The sequence below is a fragment of the Prionailurus bengalensis genome, chromosome F2 (assembly GCF_016509475.1).
Source record: "Prionailurus bengalensis isolate Pbe53 chromosome F2, Fcat_Pben_1.1_paternal_pri, whole genome shotgun sequence".
NCBI classification, from domain to species: Eukaryota; Metazoa; Chordata; class Mammalia; order Carnivora; family Felidae; genus Prionailurus; species Prionailurus bengalensis.
In genome coordinates this window covers 38,534,820-38,559,272 of record NC_057353.1, presented here as the reverse complement: position 1 = coordinate 38,559,272, position 24,453 = coordinate 38,534,820, and the positions used below count along the sequence as shown (strand labels likewise).

The 24,453-nt window shown below is 38.4% G+C and overlaps 1 protein-coding gene across 2 annotated transcripts in view; it reads right to left on the bottom strand.

Moving 5' to 3' along the window:
- SLC26A7 (solute carrier family 26 member 7) overlaps positions 1–24,453 on the bottom strand; it is a 118,429-nt gene that overhangs the window by 64,583 nt on the left and 29,393 nt on the right. For both annotated transcript variants that reach the window (XM_043601353.1, XM_043601354.1), the window contains one exon: positions 3,452–3,616. In XM_043601353.1, the coding sequence (XP_043457288.1) occupies positions 3,452–3,616 (165 nt within the window). The remainder of the gene's footprint in view (positions 1–3,451; positions 3,617–24,453) is intronic.

Sequence of the window (24,453 nt, the reverse complement as noted above, 5' to 3'; positions counted from 1 at the left end):
TGCCAGAGACCTTTCCTATAATCTGACAGGGCAGAAGTGAGCACAGTACCAGCACCTGTATCTGATTCAAATTGTTCTCTAAAAGTGTTCTGCATGGGGCGCCTGGGTCTGTTGGTTAAGGGTCTGACTTTGGCTCAGGTCATGATCTCAGGGTTGATAAGTTTGAGTCCCACATAGGGCTCTGAACTGTTAGTGCAGAGCCGGCTTGGGATTTTCTGTCTCTCTCTCTCTCTGTCCCCTTCTCCACTTGCACTCTCTCTCTCTCAGAATAAATAAACTTACAAAAATAAAAATAAAAATGTTCTGCTGAGGCAAGAACATCAACCAGCCCAGAGCAACCAAAGGGATGGAGATTTTGCACAGAATCAGGCATCGCCCAGGTAGAAGACACTGAGAAGCCAAACTTACAGTGACCTCAGAACAGGATAAGGGCAGAAGGCTGTTTTCTCTCAAAGCTGATATTAAGGATTGCTACTACCAGAATTAACATTTTGATTGGCCAAACTTGCGTTCTTTTAAGAAAGATGAGGGTTCTAGCTGAGAAAATTAGCAGTGATAACTGGCTCCTTGTGCAAGAACCTCAAATGGTCTAGATATTAATTTATGTCCCAAATAATATCTTTATCTCCCATCAGCCTGAGGCTTTCAAAAAGGATATAACAGTTGCAAAAGCTCAGAGGTCGGAAGCACAGTCGGAGTGAAAAATCCCCCAAATGTGTTAATCGCTCTCCTCTGGGTTCTCTGACCAAGTGACCAAGGCCTCCATTTTGTCCTCTGTTCTATCGTTCTGTGCTGAGCTCAGCTCTGCTCCTTCACATCCCACCCACATGATGCAGGGGCGAGTTCAGAGGACACATTATCATCATCAGATTCTTCAGCCTAACTACACCAAACCTCACTTTGCAGATGTCCCAGTATAACCTACACACGATGCACAACTTATTTCTTGATCTTTATAAAGCTCAGACTGCCACGATTTTTGACGTTAAAATGTCCCTATTCATTTCAAAACACCGGCGAAGAATCCAGGCACCATTCCAACCTAGGAGCCTAAACGCTGGAGGACTCTGTGACATTGAAAAGCAAGAGCAACTTTCTTCATTTTCCCTCAACACACAGCACAGCAACTTCCACCAACGGAATAGTGTGAATTTAAAGTCAGACACCTGCAACAATTTTTAGATCTGATTCTCTTTCATTGTGAGAACTTAACCCCGCCCCAAAAAGCCACATGGTATTTCACCCACAAAGTAAAGACTAATTCGCTTGCAGTTTTCCTCACAAGAAAACAGGATGGGAAACAAAATCATACGCAAAACCCTTTAAGGTAGCATTTTAGGCACACTGCCGTGAGAAAAGCAAGCTGAAAGGCTAAATGTCATTCCCATATCCGGCTACCCTGCTTCCGTTAACAGAACCAGGAAAAGGAAGGATGATTATTTGTGTAGGTGAATAGTGACTGAAGAGGCTAATTTGTAACCCGCTCACATTTCCTTTCACCTCACGTGCACAGAGGAGCACCCCATTCAAGGAGGTCAAGGCAGAATCTAGTGCTGATGTGGTTCTGTGGGGTAGACCTGGCGTCACCAAGTCTTTACTCCACCGGTCACCTGACAGCTTACAGCTACTTTGGTCTGCTCTTGTTTGTACTGGAACATGGAATTATGTTGCCTCCAGGCTCTGTTCCAGTGTTCTTGTTTCAGTTTTAAGCTTTCTTATAATGAATGAATCACTGAGCAGGATATTACCTACATAACAAAAATTCAGGACCAGCGCCCAGCTCCGTCTTGCCAATTGTTATTGTTTATTGACCACTTTACCAGTTAATCAGAAAAACACACATTTAAGTAGATAAATACTCCTACTTTTCACAGACCAAAATGGCGAATTTTAAAAACAGTAACAATCAGAGTTGATGATGATAGAATGAGAGTGCAATATTCATTAGCACAACTTTTTAGATTGAAATTTGGCAAAAAAAAAAAAGAAAAAAAAGAAAAAAACAAATTACACCCTTTCAATCTGGTAATTCCATCACTAGGAATTTATCCTAATGAAATAATTGGTGATACAGACCATAACACACAAATAACGAAGATCCTCATAAGGCTGTGTATAATACTGTGTATAAGACTGAAACACGACAAACCACCTCAACATCAGGGATTCGATAAAGAAATTACTGTACTTCCATATGTTAACATTTAGCCTTTAAGATCAAGAAAATTGAGGGTAGGAATACCCTCATTATAAAACATTAATGTTATTTAGCATACAGTATTACACTGTGGGAGCTCCAAATATGCCACCCCAAAATATGCCACCTCAAAATAAGCCTCTTTGACATTAGGATTATTTTCAGCTTATTATCTGGAGAAACAGCAGACGCAAGGAAGCTCTGAAGAGTACAAATTACCCTTTTGTAAGAGAAATTTACATTTATAAAGGAAATGTCCCTTTGTAAGGTGTCTCTCTCTGGGTACTAAGAAGGAAAGGAGGACTCTAAATCACAAGAAACTCTTATCAATGGAGAAGGTGCAACTTAGCATCTGCACAGCAAACCTTATCCTTGTTTATAGTACTTTTCATGGTCCCCTTCCCATAACTTGCCTCCCCACACTCTCTTCCTGGGTTTTAGGTGAAGATGGTATTTATGCCCAAGTTCTGGCCCCCTCTTTTGAGTTACTCATCTCTGAGTTTCTCCCATGTATGTATGAGATATACATGGTAATAAACTTGTTGGTTTTCTCTTGTTAATCTATTTTTTGTTAGAGGGCCCACAGCTCAGAACCTAGAGAGTAGAAAGAAATGTTTTTTTCTTCCTCTACCACATAAAATTAAGTAAAAGGAAGTTTCATTGCCCTCAAGTTTATTAACCAGACATTCATTTTCTTCTAAAGCTCCCATAGGATGTGACTTCCTGAGCGGTCATAGATTTTAGGTCAGCTTCAAAAAGACACAAAAACAATGGAGTAGTATTAGGATAACATCTTGAAACTGGCCCTAGGTTCCTTTCTCTGTTCAAATGACTTTTAATAACTGTCTGCTATTGGGGCTTCAGCCACCAATTCTTGACCAGGCCTGTGATTTGAGCCAAACCAGAGTTCACAACACTGAATGAATGTGGTCGAGCGTACTGTAGTTAAACTGGGCCACAACCCCAGTAGATGGCTGCCATGAGAAGTTGGCAACATATCTGACTCTCAAAAAAATTCCAGTTATTTTTTCCTAATCATGACCCCAAGTTATACCATACTCAACTGTTGTACAGAATTTCTTCCAAAATCAGTAGAATTTGTTCAACTAGTTTTGTATCCTAAATCACACTTCAAGTATCCTAAAAGACTGTATTTAAACCCAAGGTCCTTCAACACAGTATTAGAATTAACCAGATTCTACTTTGTGAAACACACTCCCAAAACACACGAACAAAGACATATGGGAAACTCACGTAAAAGAATCCAAGTGGTCCAGAGATATATGGCATTTTCATTCCCAAGAGATACTTGACTTGTGAAGTCACGACGTGGGTGGCAGCTCCAGTTGTCATGGCACTGATTACAGGCTCCGTAAGCAGGAATGTGGCACTGCCCAGCTGTAGCACAAACATGGCCACCTAAGAGGACAAAGGAAAATGACATTTCCCCAGGTTCCTAGAGGAATTACTACCTGACACGTTTTCATTTTCATTTCTCACAGACGTAGAGAACCGATGTGAAATGGATTTCTTAAATTGTATATATCCAGTATCTTGAGTTTTCTTGAGAACATAACTAGGTTCCAAGGCTTTCCAAATGTTATTGGGTACAGTGTAATTGCTTCGGTTAAAGTGAACACGTTTTGTTCCCCTGAATATTGACTTTTCCTTTTTTCTCTATTCCTCATCATATAAGTCATAAAAAAGGGAAATATACTCGAATCGGTTCATATATGGGGCTCTGTGGAGAAAAATTAAATTTGCATTTATCATACTTTAAAAAAAATTTCAGAATTTAAAAGAAATTTCAGAATTTCACTACCCCACACCCAGTAGGTTTAAAATCTCAAAAGCAATGAAGAAAAAAAAAAGCCATTTCCTGAGTTTCTCCCCAGTCCTGAGAAACAGAAACACTTTTTTGACTAGAAACTCTCTCAAGTAGTTCTAAATGGCCACTAATAATAAGAAGATATCAGGACTTATTTATAGGCGGAGAAGAACAAAAGATAGGGCTAGGTTAAAGGGATATGAATTCAGAAACCCAAGAATAGGCAGAAAAGTCATTTTCCTTAAAAATTTCCTTGCTACTATTACCGCTGTGTTTCATGACCAAACAAAATTATCAACTTTGAGTAGAAGCTGTGCATTGAGTTCTGCTGGGCAAAAGATGACCAAAGGAACCAAAATTCTCCTATTAACATAGCAATGGTTAGTGTTCTTCCTCTGCCAGTGAGAGAGCTTTTAGAAGGTGGCCCATCCTTTGACTGAATACTACTGTGTAAACTCAGTCATAGAAACTATAAAACAGGGATGCTTGGGTGGCTCTATCAATTAAGCAACCGACTTTGGCTCAGGTCATGATCTTGCAGTTCGTAAGTTGGAGCCCCGCAATGGGCTCTGGGCTGACAGCTTGGAGCCTCAAGCCTGCTTCCTGCTTCAGATTCTGTCTTTCCTTCTCTCTCTCTGCCCCTCCCCCCCCCCACACACTCTGTCTCTCTCTCTCAAAATAAATAAACATTAAAAAAGTTTTTAAACTACAAAACATAAAATTCAGTGTTTTGAAAGTAACATTAAATTATATTCATGAGTATCCACACTGGAAAAGGGACACAAAGCGGGTCATGTTGATATATCCTCTCAGTGTGTTAATTACCATATTTAGGTCATGTCTTAAAATTCTTTTTGGAAAATCAGATTAGTTATTAAAGAAATCAGAGGACAGAACAGCAATGAGATCTCCTTCTGTGAAGAGGTGACAGTGATGAAAAAGAGAAGTATAAAGTGCTATCTGTTAACACTAGAGCATAAATTGCAAAATATATCATTTCTATCATATTGCAATGTCCTTTGACCAAAAGCGATAATGCTCTGAACTTGCATCAGAGTAGAGTGTTCTGGGCTCAAATCTGAAAACTGAAGTTCTGATCCTGGCTTCACTATGTCCTAGCTCTGTGACTGTAGAAAACCTGCTGAAATTTTCTGAGCCTCATCATCATCTATAAGCCATTAGACTGAAGTCTATGCTATCTATCTTGCAGAATCATTATAAAGTGAATGTGAAATAATATAAGGACTTCAACACTTGCAAAACATGCAAAATATGTAAGGCACAGGAACATCAGGAGATGTCATGGATATTTACTGATCATAGGAAACCAGCCACAGTTTTGAACACATAGAAGGGGCCTCACCCCATTTCCCAACTCAGGAAAACTTGAAAGAATTTATAGGTGCAGAAAGAAATGGATTTGAATTGTTTGCAGTTTAGCAGCCCCATTTATTCAACATAGAATAAAAAATAATCTGGATTGCCAACATAGAAATCAGGCATTCTGTTTCTGCCAACAGAGGAAGCCCGAGCAGCAACTCCAGCTAGTAACATTTTTTTTTTAAGAAACTGTGTGTGTGTTTGTCAAAGTAGAAATGTCCTGAGGGAAATATGCAATCAATGGTATAGGTACAAATGGAACATACTGATCTTCTTGGCAACTCTTGATTCATAGTCTGTTGATTTTCATCCTGAAAACACAATCAGTTAAGAAAAACATTGAACCAATTTTCCCCAAGCATCTATCTACTAGTAAGTAAATTCCAACTTATGACATTAACTCTTACAGGCCCTAAGGACAAAATTAGCATATTATTGGGGTAAGATGAACACCAAAGAGTTGGATTTTCAATTCATCTAAATGCAGCAGACAAGCAATCCAAATCTTTGAAATTGTGAAACCTGTTTGCATATGTGGAATTTTATGCATACATGGAATGCTGGAAAGTTCTTATCTGTATGCCAGGAAATCTTACCTTATTTTGAGAAGCAAACTCTTTTGGGAAGCCTTGTATGAACCATCATCATTTTACCTTCTGTTTAATATTCGTTTCCTAAATTCTATCATCTTTTTAGAGGAGTTAATGATTTTTCGTGCCTGAGAAACAAAGGTCACTTAACCTGAAGTCATTCATCAACCACTTCCGGCTAACCACTGTCTACTCGTAGCAGCTTCTTAGTTATTTCCATGACCTTAATGTTACAAATGGAAGGGCCCAGGAAAGTGCAAGACATGAAGAGTTCAGCCACTCCACATATTGAAAATACATACACATACCTTGCGACAGAGAGCAGGAGAGATGGAGTATCCTCCTCCAAACTTAGCTAAAGACTCAAAGTGTTTTTGTAATATTCTACTTGTGCACATTTTTATGCTTAAAAGAAAATCTTCCCAGCAAGGGACAAATCCCTAAAATGGAGAATTCTCGACTCTGAAAGGTCAACAAGCCCCTGAAGAGCTCATTTCTGACACAAACCACTGGGTATGTGGAGGATGATTGCAAACATGTGAGATTTAGCTGGAGAGAAATAACTCTCTTCTGGATGACGATATTCTCCAGAACCCAAGACAATGGCGGATATTTTAAGAAGGATAAAGAGGGAGAGGACGAGGAAGAAGGGAAAGAGAAGAATAAGAAAGAGAAGAATGAGAAATTTAAGAACTCCTCTTTCCCCACTACTCACATTTTAACAGTTCATCCACATCAAAATTAAGGCTCTAGGATATAGAGGCTGACGTACACAGCTTGAATGTAGCAAATATCCATGCAACGCAGGTTTTGTTAGAAGCACCACAGACGGGGGCGCCTGGGTGGCGCAGTCGGTTAAGCGTCCGACTTCAGCCAGGTCACGATCTCGCGGTCCGGGAGTTCGAGCCCCGCGTCAGGCTCTGGGCTGATGGCTCAGAGCCTGGAGCCTGTTTCCGATTCTGTGTCTCCCTCTCTCTCTGCCCCTCCCCCGTTCATGCTCTGTCTCTCTCTGTCCCAAAAATAAATAAACGTTGAAAAAAAAAAAAAAATTTTTAAAAAAAGAAGCACCACAGACGGATGTGGCCTCCAAGATTATCTTAGAACTTAAATATGTGAGATGAGGATCCTTCTAGACTATTTTGCTTGTAGGCCCAGTATTTAGATTCTACACCGATGTTAAGGACTTTTTTTTTTTTAAGTTAATGACTTAATAAACAACCACTTCAGCTCCTTTTACAATAATATAGATGACAATAACTCTAATCTGGCTAGCCAACTCCCAAACTTTGGCCATGCAACGTTTTATGAGAAAATAAATGTTATACAATCGATATATTTCAGCTGTTTGCAGTAATTCTGATGATCTGGGCTAATGCTGAAAACCTGTGACACACATTATCAAGGTTCACTAGCGTGACACTATTGGGTAAACGTTTCTATAAACACCATGTGTTCTATATAAATTGAATGTATCTCAGATTTCAGGCCATTTTTTGCAAGTGGCCTTCAAATAGTGAAAAAGGAAAAGAAGTATATAGTAATCAACTATCCTACCCAAGGGAATACAGCGTGCATTTCAGGGTTTGGTTTTTTTTTTTTTTCAGTTTGTCTGCAATCTGGTTTTTACATTACACCAAATCATTTATTTGTCCATTCAATAAATATTTCCTGAATACCTATAAGGGGCTAGGCATGCATTGTTGCAGAATACAGACATAAAGATACAGTTAATATTAAAAAAAAAAACATAAAAAGAGGTGAAATGAAGATATTGGGAGGGGGCACTTTTTTTAATGTTTTTATTATTATTATTCTTATTTATTGAGAGACAGAGAGAGACAAAGCATGAGCATGGGAGAGGCAGAGACAGAATCTGAAGCAGGCTCCAAGCTCTGAGCTGTCAGCACAGATCCCAACGCGGGGCTCAAACTCACAGAGCACGAGATCATGACCTGAGCTGAAGTTGGACACTTAACTGACTGAGCCACCCAGACGCCCCAGAATGGGGCACTTTTAACTACACCAATGTTAAAAGTTGGTGTAGGTGTTACTGTATAGTGTAGGTGTTACTAGGAAGGTAAAGTCAGAGAAGCTCTTTGGGTGGGAGCTAAAATGCTAGGAGCTGTATTCTTCACTGAGCAGAGTATGCTGGTTTGGGGAAGAGAGCTAAAGTGCTCATGACAATAGGAAAACAATTGCTTCATGGGGGCATGGGAAAAAAAAAGTCTGTGTGGCCAGAAAACCCAAGAGCAAAAAATGTCAAATGGATACCTAATGAAGTTGCATGCTGCGGAATTGAAAATATAAAACCTTACTCCATACTTTTCGGTGCTAAAAGGGAATGAGCTATCAAGCCATGCAAAGACATTCATGAATCTTAAGTGATACTGTTAAGTGAATGAAGACAGTCTGAAAAAGCTATATGCTGAATGATTCCATTTCTGTGATATTCTGGAAAAGACAAGACTATAGAGACAGTAAGCAGATCAGTAGTTGACAAGGGCTTGGGAGTGGGAGAATGTGTAATAAGTAAAACACAGTGAATTTGCTAGTCTGGTGAAACTCTTCTATATGATACTGTCATGGTGGATACATAACATAAGCATTTGTCAAAACCCATAGATCTTTACAACACAAGAGTTAGCCTTAATGTATGACAATCAAAAAAAAAAATCATTTGGAGTTCAGGAGATCCCAGACTAAAATATGACAAAGAATCTGAAAACCACTGATGTGTTTACTATCTCTATAAACTCTGCCTTTTCCAGAGTGTCATTTCAATGGCATCATATAATATATAGACTTTTCAGACTAAATGGGTGAAATAACCTCACTGAAAGTGGTGGCAAAAAAAATATTGCTCATGTTTAGGGCACCTGGGTGGCTCAGTCAATTAAGCATCTGACTCTTAGTTTCAGTTCAGGTCATGATCTCATGGTTCGTGAGTCCAACCCCCACATCAGGCTCCACTCTGATAGTGCGGAGCTGGCTTGGGATTCTCTCTCCCTCTCTCTGCCCCTCCCCTGCTTTCTCTCTCTGTCTTGCTCTCAAAATAAATCAACTTAAAAAATTAAAAAAATGTATGTTCACCCTATATTAATGCAACACGTTTCTTAGCAATTAATGACAGTTTTTCATGTGTTCTATTAGTGTGCGCTTCCTTGATGAGCTGCACTTCCAGAATCAATTCATAATGGAAACTGAGAATCTCAATCCATTCAAGTTAGTTAGCATGTCTTCATTAGTTCTCAAACAAAAGGGGCACCCGCGTGGCTCAGCCGGTTAAGTATACGACTCTTGACCTCAGCTCAGGTCATGATCTCAAGGTTCTTGAGTTCAAGTCCCATGTCGGGCTCTGCACTGTCAGTGCAGAGCCTGCTTGGGATCCTGTCTCTCTTTCTCTCTGCCCCTTCCCCACCTACACTCTCTCTCTCTCAAAGTAAATAAACAAACTTAATTATTTTTTTAAATGCTCATGTGAAGAACTCTGGAAATGAGTAAAGTCTGTAAAACCAACGATGAAAAAGAGACACTATATTCCAGCTGATAAAGTTATTTTCCATGGGGATAGGAGTTAACAATCCTGAAACCACTATCCATATATACTGAAATTTAAAAATTAAGTAGATGGATGGTGAATGGTGGGAGCCAAGTTTCCCACTGTTGGAGAAGCCCAGCAAAGGGCATTAGGCTAGGATGATCAATATGGTAAGGGATTACAGTTGGTATCTAGGAACTCATGTCTAAAGACAGATATAGATGATCAGCCTTTGATTTTTTAAATTTAGCAGACCATGCAAAGCATTTTCTCATTGTATCACCTTTAAAAACCAACAAAACTGAAAAATGCACACTCCAGTTCTGAAATATAAACTCAGTGTGGTAGGCAAAATGCTTTCCCAAATTCCCACCCCTCATTATTAAAAAAAAACACTAATTTATAAAGGAACTTTTGCAGATGACATTAAGGCTATGGCCTTTACAACAGGGAGAGTATCTTGGGGGGAAAAGGTTTAAAAAGATACAGATAGATACGGATAGATAGATAGATAGATAGATAGATAGATAGATAATGTCCATATACATGGGTTAATATATACACATGCATGTCCTTAGTCAGCCAAGAGGGCTAGAAGCAATAACACCCTGTTCTCAATGAGCACACGCAGCACCCAGATATTGACCTTGGATACCATTCTCCAATAAAAGGAACGAAGGTTCCCTGGAGAAATGGGTGATTCTAAGCAATCACCCATAGGCCTGGGGCAAATAAATATACATATGATTCTGTATCATTTTGTAGTGCCAGAAAGAAAGCAAATGCTCCAAAAACAAAGAACCAAATACACGGGGGTATGTCAAGGATGGACACAGGAGCCAAGTGAAGTATCTCCCAATGCCCAAAGCTAGAACAATCTGAGGAACAACATAAAGTAGCATTGGATTATAACCCAAAGAATAAAATAAATATCTTTGAGTCCATATTGATATAAATACTTGATTACATCTTAAAAATGAGAGAGCTGGGAAATCTCATGTATAAGTTAATTATTATTCCAAAACTTTACCTAGACACTCCTCACTCCTTATCTCAACTCCTCATGTAAGGTAACTCCCACCTCTTAAGTGTGGGCTCTGCCTGTGGACTTTCCAAAGAATACAGTGTGGAAAGTGTCGGGCGGGGGGGGGGGGATAGGGAAGAGAGAAACTTTACATTGGAGGCACATGACAAACACCAGTTTAGGCAGGTGATTAAGGTTAACATCAAGAGTTATAAATTAAATTGATAGTCCATACTCTTCCTACGATGTAATGAGAATGTCGCTCTATCTCCTTGGTCTTCCTCCTAAAAATCCATCACCCCAGTCTAATCATGAGAAGAACATCAGACAAATCTCAACTGGGGGGGCATTCTACAGAAAGCTTACCAGAAGTCCTCAAAACCATGAAGATAACCAAAAACAAGAAAAATCTCAGAGATTTTCATAGTTAAGAGGAGCCAAAAGAGAGATAGGACAATTAAATGTGATGTGGTATACTGGATGGGATCTTGGAACATAAAATTAACATTAGGTAAAAATTAAAGAAGGCCGAATAGAACACATGGACTTCAGTTGATAGCAATGCATCAATCTGGTTCAGTAACTGTGGCTAATATGCCATACTAATGTGAGACGTTACATTAATAGGGGAAATTTGGGTGGATGGGGCAGGTGGCAACTCTGTACACCCTCTTTGCAACTTTACTGAAATCCGAAATTATTATAAAACAAAAATGTTTTTAAAAAGGGAAAGAAAAGTACCTCTCCACCTCTTCCACAGAATCTTCAGGTAAGACCACATTTATCCCCAAAGTGTATGCTGCGCATGGCAGGCACCTGAGTTGTGCACACATGAGCAGAAGGGAAAAGAGGGACCCTCAGAGGAGCTTCAGACAGCCGGGCTTCAGAGGTATGACATGTGCATAAATAACCACACCAAGACAAGCGTGCACACACATAAAAGAGAGGAATAGAAAAGGTGCTACAGGGGTGCCTGGGTGGTTCAGTCAGTTAAGCGTGGGACTCTGGATTTCGGTTCAGGTCACAATTCTAGGATTGTGCGATAATAAAGCCCCACATCGGGTTCCTCGCTGAGTATGGAGCCTGCTTGAGAGTCTTTCTCTCTCTCTCTCTCTCTCTCTCTCTCTCTCTCTCTCTCACTCTCTCTCTCTCTTCCCCTCCCCTGCTCCCCAAATTACTTACAAGGGAGAGCACCCTCTATCTCATTCTCAAACAAACAAAAAAAAGCGAGAGAAAGAAAATGTGCCACAGATTTCAGAGGGAGAAGGAAATTATTCTGGATAGGGATAAACTTGTGCCTTGACACATGAGCACGAATCCAAGTGAGAGAAGTTATTAGACAGCCTTCCAGAAAAAGGGAAGAATATGAGTACAAAGCAGGACAGCACGGGATATGTTCAGAGAATGCAGAGCTGCTAGTTTAGAAGGAGCACAGCTAGCCAACAGGGAGTAATAGAAAATAAAGCAAGACATTTTGAAGTCAGAATATGGAGCACCTTAAAAGCAGTGAAAAGGGAGTTTTGCAGGAGTGAGTGACATCACTCTCGCATACATTTATTAAACACCTAAATTTGCCAAGAGGTGTGCTGCACGCTGGCTCAAAAATCAGAGCTAGGCTTTGGTAGGATTAATCTGACAATAAAATGTGGAACAATTGACCATTTAAGATGTTAGTGGAGGAGGAGCAACCAAAGGAAAAAAGACAGAGAACACCTCAACCGGACCCAGAAGGAATAGAGAACAGAAATGAGCCGCGCGTTGGACCACCTACAGGCAAACTGATCATATGTCCAGGAAACACAGTTTATTGTTCATTTGATTTTTTATTGTCAAATATAGAAACTCACGGGGTGTAAGAATTATCTTTATTTGGAATTCTGTGGTTGAAAGAAGTATCACAATCTTTTCATTTCTCAGACTTTTCTAGAAAAAAAAAAATCCTCTAATGCAAGAGGCAGTGAGAATCAAGAGTGCTAGGGGTGGGCAGTGATTTGACTCTTCTGCCTTCCTTCCTGCCCCAGCTATAGAAAACGACAATGTTGTATAATGGGACGACGGGAGCATGACAGTATTAACAGTATTAAAAGACACAGGGGCATGGGAAGTCGTTGTATTTTCATTGTTCATTGGGTGGTGGCCGGGGGACAGCTGTGGGAAGAGGTAGGAGACTGCATTGACTATGTCTTCACATTTCAGCTGGACAGATCTGGCAAAATCCATAATCAAATTAGAAAATTATTACACATTTTCTTACTCCTTTTTCATCAAGAACTGCATTACAGTTTAAACAATATAAAAACACATTCCCTATCTTCTGGGCAGGGATAAAGGGAGAAAATGGTAAATTAGAAAAAAAATCTCAATTCAATTTTGGCTACTTAACATAGTGATACCATTAACATTTAATTGACCTTTTTCTTATTCAAGTTATTCGACTTACATTTATTAAATACCAGCTGCTGGAATTATAAACAGTCTCTGCTCTAGAGACTCACAGTCTAGAAAGGGAGGTGTAAATATGTGGAACATATTTTCTGGTAGTCTGAGGCATCCTATCACGTAAATCCTGAGCAATGTCTCACCAAAGGAAGTGGGGGGGATCAGTTATAACCATGTCCAGAAATATCAGAGAAGGCTTCTCTGAGATGATTACATTTAAGCCGAGCCTTGAAGGACATGCAGGTGATATGAAAAAGTACCTTGAGGGCCTGGAGAATTGCAGGTACACAGTTTTCACAGCCAAGGCCATTGCCCCAGTACTCAACTCATGCCTTCTGTATAGGCTGCTGCTACTATTAAGGAGGTGAAATGTGGAAAAGAACCAACAAAATGCCTGGCCTTTGAAGTTACGGGGTTGGGGCACCTGGGTGACTCAGCTGGTTAAGTGTCTGACTCTTGATTTCAGCTTAGGTAATGACCTCACGGTTCACCAGCCCCCCCGCCGGGCTCTGCACTGACAGTGTGGAGCCTACTCGAAATTCTCTCTCTCTGCCCTTTGCCTGCGCTCTCTCTCTCTCTCTCTCAAAATAAATAAATAAACTTGAAAAAAAAAGTTACTAGGTTGAGTTCCTTGCTTCTGCCTCAGTATGAGTTTAGAAAGCCATGTAGTGTAGCAGTTAGGAGACTGTATACTGGAATCCAACTCCTACTTTGCCGGGTCTTAATTATAAGATTCTGAATAAGTCACTTCACCTTTCAGTACCTTCATCTGTATAATGGGAAGAATAATATTACTTATTTCATAAAATGTTGATGGGGACTGAATGTGTGAATAAATGTAGTAAAATGAGAACAGAACTTGGCATATAATAGGGTAATAAGTATTATTATTGTTTTTAATGTGAAGGATTTTCATTTTTATAAACTTAAGGATTATAATTCTAATTTTACATGTATTACTTCTTAGCTTTGCTAGGTAGAAATACAGCTGGAAAGATTTAGATTAAACAAAGTAATGACTGTCAGTCATCAAATGGCTGTGAGATAGTGTAACATCATCAAAAGAGATTTCAGATTGTCCTCCCCCTGCACTTCAAAAGAATGAAGTGAATGATTTTTCTGGAAGGAGTACATATGATGTGTTGAATAGGCAGGTTAAACTAGTCTGTATTTTAAACCCTGTCTACACTCACGATCCCCTTATTTAATATACTCCCAAAAAATGTTTAGTACAAAACCAGAAGTAACTGAAAATTTCCTATTTGGGTCTGCAGTTGGTTTTTATCATCCCTGAAGACAAGACTGTATTTCCAGAATGCACCAAGTACAATAATACAAGGCTCTGGCACTAAATACCCCCACCTGTGTCACCCCATGCTTGTGCAACTGTCAAACAAAGGAGCTGTATATCCCCATGTCCTCCAGGGCAGAAATCCTGTTCCATGGTTGCTTCAGGAAAGTAGAGCTTGGGAAAGCTTCCAGAAGTAAATGGGCAGGGGACAATCCCAGACCCCTCTCAGTTCTTGGAAAAGGGAATGGGCAAAATGCCCAACATGAGAATAATAAAAGCTACAGGGAGAAGAGAAGAATGGTTTTAAAAGTGCCTTGACTATTACTGAGTGTTTGTTTCCCCAACCTAAATGCTTACTGATGTTGGCATTTTAAACAGGGCCACTTTGCCTGGAAATTAACACCCCATTTCTGTGAGTGAGCAAGCTATTCCTTTCTTGGCTGCTACTGTTTTTTGGCTACAAAATTCTTCTTTTTTCTTTTTTTTTTTTTTTTGAAAAGTAACACTAATAACACAAAATTGTGTCAGTTACAGCAGAAACACTTCCTTTGCAAAATGAGACATATAATGTACCTTAGAGGTAGATGGTAGAAATGGAAACAAAAAGATTCCCAGACCAGAAAGTTCAGTTACAATCACATACTGCATAAGTTCTAATCACAGGGGTCCCTGCTATGTTACAAAAATGTAGAAAATCAACAACAATAAAGGTATACAGAGGGGAAGAAACCAGACAAAAAATAATACAATGAGTATATTTTTATGAAACTCTAAAAAATACAAACTAATCTATAGTGATTAATGGTTGATGGCAGGTGGGGGTCCTAAAGCAGTGAGAAGAAGGTCAAGTGTCAAGGAAAAATCTGGGGGAGTCACAACTATCTTGACTGTGGTGATGGCTTCATGGGTATGTGTGTATGTCAAAACTTGTCAAATGGCACACTCTAAATATGTGGAATTTATGTGTGGCAATTATACCTCAATAAAATTGTTTTTAAAGGGCCCATTACCTAATCTACAACATGGAAACCTGTCACATTACATTATTGTGGTTATATACGTGCACTTTATACTAGCAATATAAAAGAAATGGTAAGGGAGAAGAGAGACAGGAATTACTTCTTTGCCTGAATGACAATGAATGAGATATATTTGAATGCATTTATGTTTATGACATACATATAAACAGCTTACCTAAAAGGTAATCACATCACTCCTAGGCAAGTCTGTTTACTCTGATGAAAGCAGCCCACAGTAAGGAGTGCATAGTTCTCAGTGCAAGATAGACCAAGTAAACAAACAAACAAAAAAGAATAAGAGTATTGAGAACTTAACAACATAACCAATAAGGTAGAACTTACAGCTATATACTAACAGACTATGCCATCTTTTCCCCAAGTGCTCATGAAATATTTACAAAAATTGATCATATGTTAGGTTACAGGGAAAACATCAGAAAATTCGAAAGTGTAGATATATTACAAACAGCACTCTGTGACCACAGTGCAATAACACCAGAAATTATTGGCAAAATTGAAAAACAAAAAGACCCATTCATTTGGAAATTTATAACCTTTTCCTAAATAATTGTTGGGTGAAAGGGGGAAATATAAAATGAAAAGTACAGAATTTCTAAAAAATATGGACAGTTAAACACTATCAGAATCTACAGAAAACATTTCAAGCAATCAGCATGATAAAATTCACTAAATGCACTAAATGCTTTTATCAATAAAAAATTTTAAATTATATTAAATGATTGAATCCCCACCTCAAAAACTAGAAAAAGAACAAATAAACTAAAAAAAAAAATAGCCAAAGAAAGGAAACAATAAAGATAAAGGCATAGGCAGCAATAGAAAGAAGTAGACATACTATTTCAAAATCCTACTTTTTTTTTTTTTTAATTTTTTTTCAACGTTTTTTATTTATTTTTGGGACAGAGAGAGACAGAGCACGAACGGGGGAGGGGCAGAGAGAGAGGGAGACACAGAATCGGAAACAGGCTCCAGGCTCCGAGCCATCAGCCCAGAGCCTGACGCGGGGCTCGAACTCACGGACTGAGAGATCGTGACCTGGGTGAAGTTGGACACTTAACCGATTGCGCCACCCAGGCGCCCCAAAATCCTACTTTTTTTTAAAGAATGAAAATAGACAAACCACTAGCTAATTTTATTGAGAAAAAAAAGATAAAAGCACAAATATAAAATGAGAAAATGTCAAAGCAGAAAACATTAAAACAAGAAACTGTTTGAAAATCGTAAGAAATCAAAGACCTATGTACAAACAAATTTGAAAAGTTAGATAAAAAGGATAATTTTCTAGGGAATACAGATGACCAAATTTGACCATATTGGAGACAGAGTCCTGCAACTGACCGATTTTATAGAAGAAATAGAGAACATTATCAAGAAATTACCCCCCAAAAGAGCACCAGGAAACAGATTATTTCAATGGGATATTTTTAAAAGGACGATTCTACAAACCTTCTAATACTAGACCCATCAGTAGTGCTTAAGAAAACTGAGGATAAAAGGTTAGGAAGAAAGTAAAATATGGATAACTAGATCTGATAAAGAGCACAAAAAAGAAAACTGTAGTCCACTACCATTGAAGAAAAAGGATGTAAAAGTACTAGATAAAAATTTGATAAACAGAATCCAAAACCACTTTAAGAATAAAATACACCAGGGGTGCCTGGGTGGCTCAGTTGGTTAAGCATCTGACTTCAGCTCAGGCCATGATCTCACAGTTTGTGAGCTGGAGCCCCACGTCGGGCTCTGTGCTGACAGCTCGGAGCCTGGAGCCTTTTTCGGATTCTGTGTCTCCCTCTCTCTCTGCCCCTCCCCCACTTGTACTCGTCTCTCTCTCTCTCTCAAAAATAAACATTAAAAAAAATCTTTTAAAGAATAATATACACCATGATCAAGTGGGAATTATTAAATTTTGTTTTTGAATGTTTAATAGAAATTATTAAGGTTGGTTCAATGCTAGGAAATCCATTAATATGATATAACATATAATAGACTTCAGAGGAAAAAATAATATGATTATCTCTATAGGTGCTGGAAAAACCTATAGAAATATTCAATACTCTTTCTAATTTCTATTAAAATTCAAAAATATAAAGCAGTAAATAATTTCTTAACATGGTAAAATATACACACTCCATTCTCAAGGCCAGTATCTTCACAGAGATGACCTTTTGAATAAGCACAAGAAAAGACAAAAAAGCCCACTGTTTCCACTATTATTTGCCATTATAACAGATCTCATCTAATGAAGCTGAACAAGGGAAACCACAAATTATATTATTTTGTAAAAAAAAGGAAGTAAAAATATCTTTATAAAATACTGGAAAATTAATGAATAATAAAACTCATTTAAGCTTTTTTACAGTTTATTTTTTGAGAGACAGAGACAAGGGGAGGAGCAGGAAGGGATGGAGAGAGAGAGAGAGAGAGAGAGGGAGAGAGAGAGAGAGAGAGAGAGAGAGAGAGAGAGAGAGAGAGAATCCCAAGCAGGCTCCACACTGTCAGCTAAGAGCCCTACGTGAGGCTCAAACTCACAAACCGTGAGATCAGGACCTGAGCTGAAATCAAGAGTCAGACACTTAACCAACTGAGCCACCCAGATGCCCCTAAAACTCATTTAAATAGTAAAAAAAAATAAAATAAAATAAAACCAACAACTCAGTAAGAATAAGGTATCAGGATATATAATTAATATATAATTAATATATATAATATAATTAATATATAATTAATATATATAATAATTAATATATAATAATAATATAATTAATATATAATATATAATATAATAATTAAAGAATAAGGTATCAGGATATATAATATAATTAATATAATATAATCAGGATATATAATTAATAATTATATAATAATATAATAATAATATATATCAGGATATATAATAATATAATATAATCCATATGTACATTTACACAATGCTGGAGCTTGCTTATTCACTTTCTTCATCCAAAAATAATTTATGCTTTCCTGATAATGACATGTTCAGTTACCCCTCTTCCCACCAGACTGTATCTTCTATGAAAAGTGACCTCAGCCCATTCTCTCCCTCCTGTAGTCACTATGTCTAAGGGATATCTGGCTAGGGTAGAGACCCAGTAAGTTATTTTGTGGCTGGCACTGATTTTAATCTTTCTAGCAACTATCATGTTCTTTAACATTCCAATTTTGTTCACTTTTCTTTTTGTGAGGTATTCAAGGAAGGAATGCCTTTCCATCCCCAGAGGTGAATTTTAATTAGTCTAAGGCAATCATGGTAATATTACCCCCACCTCATTGGCAATTAATTTAAGAATGGGCATGTGATACTTTTAAGCATGAGAAGTCGAATGGCAACTTTCTAGTGAAAGTTTTCCTTCCTGAAAAAAAAAATGTACAAGGAGAAACTGCCATTTTTCTGAGTCTTGCTGTGATTATGTGAGATGTGCCTGGCACGATGGCAACATCTTGAATCATGCAGTTATGGGGCATGGGGTCACCTAGGAAGAAAAGTAACTGGCCGAGGATGGCATAGCAGGAAGACATAAAACGCATAGGCTATTGATGAAATTACAGGTACTGAATTAACCAGCCAGAAATTTTGCTACCACCAGAATTCTTGTTATATGAAACACTAAAATCCATCTTTTAAGACACTTTTGTGTGGACATTATATTTTCTGCAGCTGAAAGCATCTTAACATACATTTGTTAAATAAAGAAATGAATGGAAAAAATATCAATAGCTTTTATAGACAGAAACAATAACTAGGTATAAGACATAATGGTAGAGAAGTCCCCATGCATAATAGTAACAAAGATGATTAAATACTTAAGAATAAATACTCAGGAATAAATGTACAAAACCTGTAAGAGGAAACACTCCTGAAAGACTAACAAGTCTGACAAAATTAGACTGTGACAAAGAGAAAGGCTCCTGTTCTTGGATAGGATAATTCAATGTCATAAAGATGTCAATTTAACACATCTTGATAAAAATATCAGCAAGTTTTTTTTTAAATGGAGCTAGACAAGTTGATGCTAAAGTTCAGAAGAAAGAACAAACTTGCAGAAATAGCCAGAAACATACTAAGACATAAAAACTGCAAAGGTGAACTAGTCCTACCAGATCAAACCAAACTACATGTCTTAATAATTAAAACAAGGTGCTACTGCCTCAAGAATATATATAAGACCAATAGGATAGGACAGGACAGGATAGGATGGGATAGGATAGGGCAGGACGGGACAGGACGGGACGGGATGGGACGGAATGGGACGAGACAGGACGGGACAGGACAGGACAGGATAGGATAGGATAGGATAGAAAAGAGTAGGTCTAAGTAAGTATGGAAATGGTAAAGGTAGCTTTACAAACTACAGTAGCAAAGGTGAGCGTTTTAGTAAACGTCACTGGCCCAACTGGGCAGCCACTTGGAAAAAGAATGCAATTAGATCCTTATCTCCCACCGCACACAAGAATAAATTCCACACTACCAGGATAGTAAATGCAAAAGAAAATCAAATAGAAAATAATTTAGGGGTGTCTGGGTGGTTCAGTTGGTTAAGTGTCTGACTTAGGCTCAGGTCATGAGTTCTAGCCCCATGACAGGCTCAGTGCTGACAGCTCAGAGCCTGGAGCGAGCCTGCCTCGGATTCTGTGTCTCCCTCTCTATCCCTCTCCCACTTGCACTCTCTCTCTCTCTCTCTCTCTCTCTCTCTCTCTCTCTCTCTCAAAAATGAATAAACATTAAAAAAAACTTTTTAAAGAACTTAATAAATTAAAATTTTAAGAATATGGTGAACTCTTCTATAAACTTAGTGTAAAGGGAAAGCTTTCTTTTTTTTAACAAAGTTTATTTATTTTGAGAGAGAGAGAGAGGAGAGAGAGAGCAAATGGGGAGGGACAAAAAGAGAAGGAAAGAGAGAATCCCAAGCAGGCTCCACGCTGCCAGTCTAGAGTTCAAACCCACAAATCTGTGAGATCATGATCTGAGCCAAAACTAACAGTCAGACGCTTCACCAATGGAGCCACTCAGGCGCCCCATGGGAAAGCTTTCTAATATTGACAAAGTCCAGAGACAATTAAAAATATGATTGATAAATCTGACTACATAAATTTTTTTAATTGCCTGGTAAAATCTTGCCAAATTAGATTAAAACACTTGCAGCATATATCACAGTAAAGGGCTAATATCCATATATATAAAGAACTCTTAAAATCTGAGGGAAAAGGGAACAAAACTCTAATACAAAAATTGGAAAAAACTTCGGGCTCTGGGCTGATGGCTCAGAGCCTGGAGCCTGTTTCCGATTCTGTGTCTCCCTCTCTCTCTGCCCCTCCCCTGTTCATGCTCTGTCTCTCTCTGTCCCAAAAATAAATAAACGTTGAAAAAAAATTAAAAAAAAAATGGGGCGCCTGGGTGGCGCAGTCAGTTAAGCGTCTGACTTCAGCCAGGTCACGATCTCGCGGTCCGTGAGTTCGAGCCCCGCGTCGGGCTCTGGGCTGATGGCTCAGAGCCTGGAGCCTGTTTCTGATTCTGTGTCTCCCTCTCTCTCTGCCCCTCCCCTGTTCATGCTCTGTCTCTCTCTGTCCCAAAAATAAATAAACGTTGAAAAAAAAATTAAAAAAAAAATGGGGCGCCTGGGTGGCGCAGTCAGTTAAGCGTCTGACTTCAGCCAGGTCACGATCTCGCGGTCCGTGAGTTCGAGCCCCGCGTCGGGCTCTGGGCTGATGGCTCAGAGCCTGGAGCCTGTTTCCGATTCTGTGTCTCCCTCTCTCTCTGCCCCTCCCCCATTCATGCTCTGTCTCTCTCTGTCCCAAAAATAAATAAACGTTGAAAAAAAAATTAAAAAAAAAATTAGAAAAATATATGAACACATAATCCACAAAACTGTTACAAAATATATATGCGAAGATGTTATAATTTGACATCACTCATAATTTAAGAAATGCAAATTACCCTTGAATAACATTTCTCACTTATCTGATTAAAATTTTTAAATCTAGGGGCGTCTAGGTGGCTTAGTTAGTTAAGTGTGGAATTCTTGATTTCTGTTCAGATCTTAATCTCATGCTTCGTGAGATCAAGCCCCCAGTGGGCTCCATGCTGACAGTGCAGGCCGGCTTGGGATTCTCTCTCCCCTTCTCTCCCCCACTTGTGTGTGTGTGTGTGTGTGTGTGTGTGTGTGTGTGTGTACGTGTGCACACTCTCTCTTTTTCTCAAAGTAAATAAATAAAATAAACATAAAAAAAATTTTAAGTCTGACAATACATTCTGTTGGTGAGGCAGAGGGTGCTCTCGTGTATTTCTGTCGGACTGCAAATGGCTACAACCCTTTTGGCAGGGAATTGGAAAATACCTAACAAAACTACATTGACCTTTCGAGACAGGAATCCCATGCTAGGAATTCACCTCAGACACTACCAACATTATGAAAATACATGTGCACATTCACAGTATCATTGCTTACAACTGCAAAATACTGGAGTGAATTCATATGCCCAAATAGAGGATGTGTTGAATAAACAGTGGCATAGCCATACAATTGAGCACTATGCAGCAATAAAAAGTATGAGGGGCATTTCTAGGAGCTGACATGGAATGATTTCCAGGATATGCTACTGTTACGTGAAAAAAGTCAAATACAAAAGATTATCTTTCATGTAAGAAAGAAGAGTAAATAAGAAAATATTCATTTTGTAAAAGTATAAACCAGAAATGACTGAGATAGGTCACCCATAGGAGATGGGTTAAAATAGAGCGGAAATCAGAGGGAGAATGGGAATGAGTTGGGGAGCATGACAGTTCTCTGAATGTACCGTTTTTCATAGTCTCTTCCTGTTATAGTAACTAAAGTCACCAAATGTCAGACTCAATTCTCTTAAAATCACAAAATTATTACCTGGCATGATGCCTGCTATTTCTTGGTTTTCAGATTCTGAACTAATAGTTCATTTTCTAATGCACTAACTTTTCTGAGAATCTACCATGTGCAGAGCGCTATGCTAAGTGCTATCAAGACTGGAAAACAGATGTAGATACTGTAATTAATCTTAAAAACACTGTGTTCCAAATAACATCTAATATACAAAGCAAACCAAAATATTATGGGTGTACAGAAAGTTGGAGGAAAGGCAAAAAAGAGCAATTCTCAAAATAAAATATGAAATTTTATGGTATGAAAACCGTTTGCTATAAACATACATCTTAATTCTAACTCCTTTATTGTTTCATGCCATAGTTTCTCCTAAAAATAACATCAGACATGTTAAAATTAAAGAGAAAGACATACTAGCATCATTAAAACAATATTGAGGAATGTAAGTCGAGTAAAGAAATGCAGAAACAGTTGAAAGGGAGACGAAGTTAAATAAATAAAAGCAACAACTTAGGGGGGAACGTTATTGGTGAACTACCAGAAAAAAAAGGAAAAGCACTAAGTCACAGAGACCTTACTATCTAATTAAAAAACAAAAACCAAAACACAAAAAACAAAAAAGCAGACCAGTTCATCAATTGAATGGGTTGCCAGACATTGAAGAACCTGTTTCCATGACCTCTTGTAACACAAAATGCAATAAATGTCTACATAGTGTAAGCTCTGGTGGTAGGGTCATTCCTTACTTACAGCTGAGAGCATTTCCAACTGATACACAATCTGTGAACCACATCGGATGTGACGGTTTCAAGCACCTTAACAATATAATTTTATTCACCTAACTAGTTCCATCAGCTGGAATTAAAAATAAGTAAGACAAGGTAAACAAACACCATCTGTGTTTGTAGAAGCTGGACACCTTGGTACTGCCCTCCTATTCAGTAGATTTCAAATCCGAAGGAGGAAAGGAAAAATGACCGAAAAGCTGGATCCAGCAGACCCAAACAGATCCTACGGTTCTGGTTGACAATGGACAGATGAGTTTGGAGGTCAAATAAAGTCCAGCCATCTGTTCAAAAATTGGCTAAAACGTGGGTCACATATCCAGGATCAGAGCTAAAGACAAAGGAAAGCAGATGTTTGATGAAGTTATAAGACAAAACATGCAACTCTCTGGACCAGATTTTACATGTAATAAAAGTCCATGAAAACCAAATTATTTTTATTATCTTTAATAATATCCTGTTTTACTCTTGTGATTCTAGGGAGTTTCTTTCCGAGAAATGAAACATTAATTTTTTATGTTGTTTGAATCCTGGCTTTTACTTTTATATTTTATTATCATTTGAATTCTTAATCCAAATATGCTGGATAATAACAAAATACCTGATGATTGTTTTTTAAACTATGGAAAATGGTTAAAATGAGACTAACCAGAAGGCTACTGGGTTTTATTGTTAATTATTTACTCTCTTGGATTTTTAAAAATGGCAATAATATACACCTAAAACTACCTGTTCTGTGCTTAATAGAATAAGAGGAAGTCCAAACCTAGTAAAAACCATAAACTCAAAGAAAGCCATGGATGGAAAATAATGGGACCAGAAGGAGTAGTGGTATTATCTTTGCTGTGCTAATACAGAGATTTTTATTTTATTTTAAATGAACAGAAATCAAGGAAGACCTATACCAAATCTACGGCAACATATCAATTTCTGAATCATCAGTTCACATGGCTCATTATTTCTGAGGTGGACACAGATGACATGTCCATTAGAAGGCCTCACAGTGGCCCATCAAGGCAGAAGAGGCCACTGAGCCTGCCTGTGCAAGTGTCAGAATACATGGACATCATCCATGTTTAAAAAAATATGATGAAGGTCACAGGATGCTCAGCCAGTTTGTATTTCATGAAAGCACCGCTATGGCCGTAAAAGATACCTACTGGCCTTCCAGTCTGGTAGTTTCCTAGGCAAAACTGCTGCTCAGATGATCTATTCACTAAAGACCTAGGAAGAGTGGAGTTAGTATTGGTCTTACATCTTCAGTTCTCCCACGCTTTTTACAGAGCTAGAAGGCAACATAACTCTAACAATGTGTTTCCTTCCCTCGAGATCACATCTTTTCTTCTAAACCTCCAATTCCAGGCAATCATCAATTACCCTTTTTTCCCTTCTTGACCTTTATACCATCTTTGACCTTGTAAATAATGTTACAGTGTAATGTAACAGTGAGCCTCTGCCCACCCAGAAAACAG